This window comes from Gouania willdenowi, chromosome 24, assembly GCF_900634775.1.
Source record: "Gouania willdenowi chromosome 24, fGouWil2.1, whole genome shotgun sequence".
NCBI classification, from domain to species: domain Eukaryota; kingdom Metazoa; phylum Chordata; class Actinopteri; order Blenniiformes; family Gobiesocidae; genus Gouania; species Gouania willdenowi.
In genome coordinates this window covers 22977661-22986435 of record NC_041066.1, presented here as the reverse complement: position 1 = coordinate 22986435, position 8775 = coordinate 22977661, and the positions used below count along the sequence as shown (strand labels likewise).

General features: G+C 38.5%; 1 protein-coding gene across 2 annotated transcripts in view; it reads left to right on the top strand.

Annotated features, from left to right (window-relative positions):
• Positions 1–631: 631 nt before the first annotated feature.
• Positions 632–8775, top strand: part of sash1a (SAM and SH3 domain containing 1a) — a 270649-nt gene continuing 262505 nt past the window's right edge. For both annotated transcript variants that reach the window (XM_028439240.1, XM_028439239.1), the window contains exon 1: positions 632–1874. In XM_028439240.1, the coding sequence (XP_028295041.1) occupies positions 1368–1874 (507 nt within the window). In that variant the 5' untranslated portion in view covers positions 632–1367. The remainder of the gene's footprint in view (positions 1875–8775) is intronic.

Genomic DNA, 8775 nt, shown 5'->3' with positions numbered 1-8775 from the left:
TTTTGTTTTTTTTTTTTCTTAATTGAAGTAATTTTTTTTATATATATTTGGACCATATTCTGTACAGTACATTTGGGGCTTTATTATTCAATCAAAAAAAAAAAAAAACACAAACATTTCAAATAAAAAAAAATTTCAAAGAAAGTGTTGAAATACAATTATTTGGGCCTCTCTCTCTCTGTCACTTTTTTTTTTTTTTTTGATTGGAAATATTTATTTTTGATTGAAAAGTTTTTGTTTATTGAATTTGGGCCATATTATGTATAGTACATTTGGGTCTTTATTACTCAATCAAAAAATACATTTTACAAAATACAATTTAATCCCCCAAATATATTTATTTATATATATATATATATAATAGAAGGAAAAAAAGTGTTCAAATGCAATTATTTGGGTCTCATATATATTTTTGCATTCAAACACTTTTTTTTTGAATGAACATATTTATTTCGGTTTGAAGTCAGCTTATTATTATTATTATTATTATTATTATTATTATTATTATTAATAAATACAAAGACACAAACCTCCCTCCAGAGGTGGAGGTAGGGTTACTCTGGTGTCCCTGTAGAGGGCGCTCATGCGCGTTTGGAGACGCACAGCGTGGAAATGCTGAATGAGTGAAATCCAAACGTCGGGGAGCAACAGTAACGTGTCACACAATCCAGCGGTGAGTCTGTGCGTTTGGACTGTTGCTGCTGCTGCACAGAGTCCACTTTGGATGAGGTCGATACGCGCCCTGGTGACCCGGTGGAGAGGACGCCCTGGGGCGGGGTGACAAGTTGGCAGGGCGACAACCCGGACTGGCATCACTACTACTTTTCAATGGGGAGGTTTGTTGGGGGCGTGGAGGACGGAGCATGTTGGATGTTGTTGGCAGCGGATGGATGAACCGGGGATCAACGCTTCTCTCGCACGCTGACGTTTCCGTTCCGTGCGCGCGCCGGGCATCTTTTGGGATGAATTTCCCTCTTTTTTGAATGAAAACCTGCTTTTGTGTCCAAGGGTTGAACAGTTTGATCCATTTGATAGGACGCGCTGTCAGCTGGAAGTGTCTGCACCGTCACCGTCACCGTGCGCGTCCCCCGTGGCGGAAACGTTTCCTTTTACGCGTGGGCTTGTGCACGACAGGTGTGAGACATTTACACTTTACATCCTCGTATTTAATCTCTTTATTTTCATGTTTTTTTTAGACAACAAAGACCGTGACCACCACAGCTCCGACATGGATAACCCACATCTACGTGCGTCTTTACGCATCTGATTCACAGAGGAAAGCGCGGACCTTTACGACCTTTAGAATGTGTTAGCTGTCACTTTCAGTGCGTTCTAAAAAAAAAAAAAAAAAAAGTAATTAAAAAAACATGACAAGCAGTGGACCTGTCATCGTGTTTGAGTGGTTGAAGACCCTCCAGCTGCCCCAGTATGTCGAGGCTTTTGTGGATAACGGCTACGACGACCTGGAGGTGTGCAAACAGATCGGGGACCCGGACCTGGATGCCATCGGCGTCTACATCCCGCACCACCGGCAGAGGATCCACGACGCGGTGCGCAGGTTGAAGGAGGACGCCAAAGACACCTCCAGTGGTCTTTACTTCACCCTGGAACCGATGGCACCGGTGGCTGAGGTGGGGTACACGGGCCACGCTGTGGAGTTCGAGTCCAAACTGCGTGGATCCAAGTCGTGGACGGAGCACAACAGTGAGCGCGTTGGTCGGAACGGAGGAGGGTACATCGGGGCGCAGAGGAACTTGACCCTGGGCAACAGGAGGGACATGGTGACGTTCCCCAAACTCAAGCTGAAGATCATGATCAGGGATAAACTCATCAGAGATGGCATCAACCTGGCCAGGCCCCCCTTCTCCAATAAGGTAAGAGCTTTAAACCATGTGACAATAGAAACTTTACACTCCTACAAAGGTTTGGAACTGGAATCAGTGAATAACTGTTGTTTTTATCTGTGATGATGCTTCACCAGCAGAGCATCATCCATTCCTTTAGGAAAAATAATGGATACAGTTCATCTGGTCACTTGTCTTCTATGTGCCTTTCTATCTTCTAAAACAGTTGCAGAAATACAGAAACTGATTGGGACCATTTTAGAGGAGAAAATCATTTGGGCCAAATCAAGAATTAATTTGAAATGTCAAGATTAAAGTCGACATGTCGAGGAAAAAGTTGAAATATGTCTACATTAGAGTCGAAATGTCAAGATTTAAGTTAAGATATTGATATTAAAGTAGAAAAGACAAGATTAAAGTTAAAATGTCGAGATTAGAGTTAAAATATCGAGAATTAAGTTGAAATATAATGTCAAGATTAAAGACGAAATGTCGAAATTAAAGTTACATTTTCGAGATTAGTGTTGAAATGTCAAGATTTTAGTTCAAATATTGATATTAAAATCTAGAAGACGAGATTAAAGTTGAAAAAACAAAATAAAGTAGAAATGTTAAAATATTGAGAATAGAGTCGAAAAGATGAGATTGAAATTGAAATTTTGAGATGAAATTTGAAAAAAAAAAACAAGATTAAAGTTGAAATTTTGAAAATAAATCCAAAGACAAAACCCAACTTTGAAGTATAGTTTAACGCATTCATCAGCATTTTGTAGACGACCACGATCTGATGTTTGTTCCGTAGCTTTGACTTCTTTAGCAAACCTTGACCTTTTTTCACAATATTGTCTTTTGAGTTAATTTTGGAAGAAAATGTACCATTTAACTCTAATAGTTTGGTGACCAAACATCTGATGAATGTAGATAACGCTCAGAGATGACCTCAGGAGTCTCACGTTGACCTTTTTTCCTTCCGTCTTTGAATCACGTGTGTTTTCAGCTCCTTTGAGCGACTGATAAAACAAAGACTTGTTATGAATTGAAACGTTTGGAATCCCCTGAGATGGCAGACACATCCGCCTGTAATTTCTCTCAAACTTTTGAAGTCAGAAGAGCAAAGCTATTGTTTGTGTGTTGCTTCCCGTCCTCAAACATCTCATCTATGGACCCATGTCGTGTGACGTGTGCATCCTAAATTAGGTGGATGCGTGCGCAGGCCCGGTGCAAAACAACCGGGGAACTGCATTGTACTAGCATCGTATAAAAACAACACACAATGATGTCGTGTTGCGTTGTTGATTGCACAAATAAATAGGAGCACCAACAACCCAGGACTTAAATTTGACAACATACTGTACTGGCTGGTGGGCACCTTTACAGAAGAATAGAAGAGACTTAACAGAGGCTGACAGCTGACAAATATGACACACACACACACACACACACACACACACACACACACACACACACACACACACGGGGAGAGAGAGAGAGAGAGCAAGAGTGCTGAAACATTCCAGATAAAGTAAAAATCAGCCAGTTTATGATAGAAATAAACAGCATAAAGTTGCCAAATGTGTGTCAATGTAATCAATGCTGAGGCGATGGTGCACGGGGAGCGGACAGAGCGCCATCTCAGTCTGGATCCAGTAAAAGGTGACCATAAACAGCTGTAAATGGACTGATATGCAGACGTGGGACAGTGAGGAGGAGACTTAATATAGAGATGGAAAGTCATCCATTGAAACTGATCAGAAACCTTTGTTAACAGGAGTACAGCAGCCCGCCTACCTGCCCGTTCTAAACATCTAGAGACTTAATGCTTTGAGGTTTTATTTTGTATATACACTAGGTTTTTTTAATCAGATATGTATAAATATCTGGCCAGGAGCGCAACATCAGATGACCACTGGTTTTTGGGAATGCTGCAGGGGTCCCTCAATCCTTCACCTGTACTTAAAGCTGATATCTGGAGATTCTGAGAAACGTCTCTATGTCCCGCCCTCAACAGCTCTATTTCCTCCCCCTGCCTCTACAATCTACCAGAAGCCACGCCTCTACTTTTCTGCACGCGCATCGCGGAACATAACACGGTAGCATCGGGTCACATTGATATAGGTCTATGTGTCAGGTAAGAGCCAAAATCATATTTACATGTTTGCTGTTGTGACGCGCGGCCTTGTTTCCGTGCACAGTTCTATATTCACTTTGATTGACAGTCTCAAAAACAGGAAGTCGAAGCCTATTGGCTGGGCGCACTCGGTGATCGTTTCCATTTGTATAGGGGTCTGTAGGACGAAGGAGGGACTTATATACATTAATGTATATGAATGACCACCAGCAGTAGACCATAGGAAAAGACTAGTTGGGGACTTTTTTGCATTTCAAAAGAATCAAACATAAACATAGATTTCTCAGAAACTCCAGATTTCAGCTTTAAAGTGAGTTTCCTTAAATAAGCGACAGCGTCCTCAGGTGAAAAGCTTTCTACAAACTACAAACTGTTTTCAAGTCTTAACAGTGGTTCATTCTTTGGCATTTTTCAATTTTTCAAGCGTCACATATGTAAACAACATGGTTTCTGCACGTGTGTCTCATGTTTGTCCACATTGAAATATGTCTATTTGTTGATTTGGTGTTTTTCACACGTAGGATGATTTCCATGTTTTGTCTGAATGACCTACTGTGAGCTTGTCTCTGCAATGGTTCAGATTTGGTTTCCATGTGAATGAGTCGATGGCTGTGATTGTTTGTCTCTTTGATGGACTGTTAGTCTGTCCACGTTATTAAACCCCACCCTGAGTACGTGATAATGTTCTGTTACTTTAAAAGATGTTCCGTTTCAAAACTTTTTACCCATTTCTGCGTAACATTACGACAGTGGTTACCAACATATGGTGCCCAATAGGAGTGTGACGATATGTCAATATGGCGATATATCACAATTTTTTTTCTCGCACGATCAATTATCGAAAGTGTCTTTTTTGGTTTCTTTTTGTATTTTTCACTAAATGTGCAGGTACGTCTTCACAGAAATGTTGTCACTGTTTGTTGAAGGAACAAAAAGCACTATTGGAGATACTTTTTCATTTCCATTGGTATGTTGACACTTATTTACGTAAACGTTGCACTAAAATAGTGTCACTGTTCATAGGACACTTTTTCATTTTATTGTCTTTCAGAGATATAAAATAAAAAGGGTATTTTTTCACTTAATCTTTTTTATTCTTGTTATGTCATAGATTATCATAGATTGATTTCTGACCATTATATCGATAATCGCATTATCATCATATTGTGAGATAATCGTCATCATGAGCTTTGTATCGTGTATCGTTTCGTATCGTGAGGTTCCCAGAGGTTCCCACCCCTGATGGACCACAAGAAGTCCTCAGGATGGAGCACTAGTAACCAATGAGCTTTGTCTAAAATCTGATTTACTCGCCAGATCAATAAATACAGGTGATAGATGAATATACTCAGAGCCTTAGTAGAGTTACACACTGCTGCAGAAGTTTTTGTATTAAATTAACCATATTTTAATGTTTATTTTCACTAAAACAGTGGAACAAAATGTGTTTAAGTGCTACAGATAGGATTTTGTTTGTCTTTTGTTTTTTTGTTTTTTTTTAAATATTACAAAATGGTTAAAATGTCACATGTTTTCCGATGAGTTAAAAAGTTGTTAGTTCGTGGCTCGTCAAATAGAACATAAAGATTTGCTGTGAAATGTGATTAAAATGAAACATTTGCGTGAATTAAGATAAACAAATGTATTGCATATTGAAAAGTTTCCTAATGTTTTAAGTTATTGGAAGTTTTCCTTATTATCTTGAAAATGTGAAAATTCAGTATTTAAATGATGTACAGTATATCAAACTAGTAGCTCTTTGGATCAGTTTCAGAAAGGTTGGTGCCTCCTGCGTCCAACTTTACATTAATTTTGGCTAAATTGTACATTTTTGGATTATGGGAAGTTTGTCATAATTTCTAGATGTTTTCTGTTGAAAAATACAGTAGCTTTGTCCCAAAACATGTATTTGAGGTATTTCCGGGTCATGTTGGGCCTGATTTTCCATTTTCTACCTTTTTCTACGATCATGGCTAATAAGTCAATCCCTGGAATAGAAGCTAGTGGTGATTATTGGGGGTTAATCTCTGCTCGTGTCTGTGTAACCGTGGGTAAAAGTACGTATAGGACTAGAGGAGATGAAGCTGTTAAAGCTCACTGATGGACTTTGATGAACTGTGCTGTGATTGGTTGGTAGATATCTACTTCTTTCTGCCCTTGACATGAGATGTCACTAGCCCCCCACCCCACCCCCCCAAAGCAGGGACTGAGACCAGAGAGCTGCAGACTGGGGGCAATTACGTGGCTCTCATGGGATTGTCATTGTATAGCACAACCACACTTTACCTGTAGTCTGATCCCCCTGATCCCCCCCCCCCCCCCTCCTGTATAGAGAGAATAAAAGCATCTGCTTTTCCTCTAAAGTTTCCCATTTATAGAGAATTTACAGTGAAATGAATCCTCAGCTTACTGAAAGGCCTCTGCAGGGTGTTTTTATAAATATCTATGATCTTTATCACGACTACAGAGACCTTTTCCCTCGGATAAAGTGTCACTCCTCATGATGTAAACAACTATTTGTGCTGGATTGCACATTTCCTCTATATCTCCCATCAGGGAACAACACAAGCAGCCATGAACAACACTGTGCTGTGAGTTAATCTTCTTGTTCAACACCCCGTGTTCATGGAGACACTGTCACTTCATATTCAGACATAGAAAAGCTGTATTTAACATTTAATGACATCAGTTCAATCATAGGAAACTCAATTATTGATGTTTTATTTAGTTTTACACCTGCAGTGTTGTATTTTCTCAAAGGTAAAAACATGGCGTTAATACTCATGTTGTATTAAAGAGACGCGTTTTAGGCGAGAAGACAAACGTCGTCTTTAATCTGCTCATATGTGGAGTTAAAAATCACACAAAACATGTTTCACTCACAGCCAACAATTCACAAACAAAGTCAGTGAGGTTTGCAAAACGCCGTTCACAAATTAATGCTATTTTTTGTGCAAATAAGAAATGTACCTGTCAAACAAAATACAAGACTACATTACATTGCAATTTAATTTAGCAAACGCTTTCAAACAAATACAGAATGAATCGTTTGCTGATCAAAATGAGCACTTTTGCAATAATCAGCCATATTGTTGTTAAAATAGATGTTCGTTAAAGTGCTCTGTCCCTGACAAATAAATCAATGAACATAACAAGAAACATGTCTTCAATGACAAAAAATATCCTTCAAGTATAAAACAGGACATATCTTAGAATGTTTAGTGGCATTTATGTGTAAAAAAAAAGCAAATACAGCAATGGATCATTTGCAGATGAAAATCATGTTTTGTTATGTGCATTTTTGCTATAATCTGCCATATTTTTGCTAAAATAGATGTTTATTAATGTGCACTGTCCATAACAAATAAATAAACATAGAAAGAAATATGTCTTGAATGAATAAATAAAAAAAATAGTGCCAGAAGTCATGTGAGAGACTTTTATTGTTGTTTTTTTTTGGACTTGAAGGGTATTTCTACTAATTGAAGAATGTTTGTTTTTTTGTTTAAAACATGTTTTATATGTTTGATGGGTACGTTTCTTATTTGCATAGCACTATGCATTACTTTGTGCCTTTGATTCATCATTTTTGACCAAATTTTGTTTAATTTGGGGAGTTTTTCTGGAATAATTTGAGAAAAATTGCAGGATTTTATAAAAATTTAGAGTTTCTTCAACAACAATTTACAACTGAATTATTTGGTACGTTTCTGTCATTTTAACGTTCTGAAGGGCCATATTTGGTCCCCGGGCCTTGAGTTGAACATGTGATGTAAATGTTGTGATGAAAATCAAATTTTTCTTAGATTCCATGTTAAAAATGTTGAAAATAACATTTACTGAAGTGACTTTTAAGGGGTTCAAACATTATGGAAAGATCTGTCTTGATGCTTCAGTGAAATCTCATTTGAAATTCTTTTCATCTGCTCAATAACAAGCGTGTCCTCGTTCTGATTCCATTTAAAAAGTAGCGCTGGACACAATAGCGCCTGGTTGTAGGTGCTTTGTGTGTGCGAGGAGGAAGCGGAGGACAGGAGGTGGGAGATTCTCTATTGTTTGCAGGAAATCTGATGGAGCCACATGTCCTTTCACTGCTGCTCTGTTTTGCATTCCCAATTTCCGTACATTGAAAGAGGCAGCAGAGGCAAGTGTCCAGCATTGTGCTGATGGGTGCGTGACTAGAAAACAGAGATAACGTAACGTGCCAAGAGACGGTTGGAAATAGACGAGCGCGTTGTCTTAGACGGCCGTGAATGTCTGGTACGTTGGTGTGGTTGATGTGTGATTCAATAGGAATGTTTGGGTTTCAAGACCTGGCTTTCACCCCTCGGAACAGCTGATCAAGTATCCTAGGTCATGTGCAACTGGTGGCTCGGGGGCCTGCAAAGTAAATGCAAAAAATGACTCCAAAAGCACACACAAAGATGACAACAAATATCAACACAGTGATTCTGAAAACATACAAAATGCCAAAAAGAATCCACCAAATGAATCCAAAACAACATCAATATACACAAAATGTCTATAAAGATGCACAAAAAGATGGAAAAATATACAAAATAATTGACCAAATGACTCCAGAGACAGACAAAAACATAAACTTCCTCGGAAAAAGACAAAATTACAACAATGACAAGATAAATTACAACAAATATAAACAAAATGACTCAGAAAACACACAAAACGGCAACAATTGTACACAAAATTACTCCAGAGACTCGCCAAATGTCCACAAATATACACGAAATAACTCAAATTATACAAAATGACAGCAAAAATAGACAAAATGACACAAAAACATTA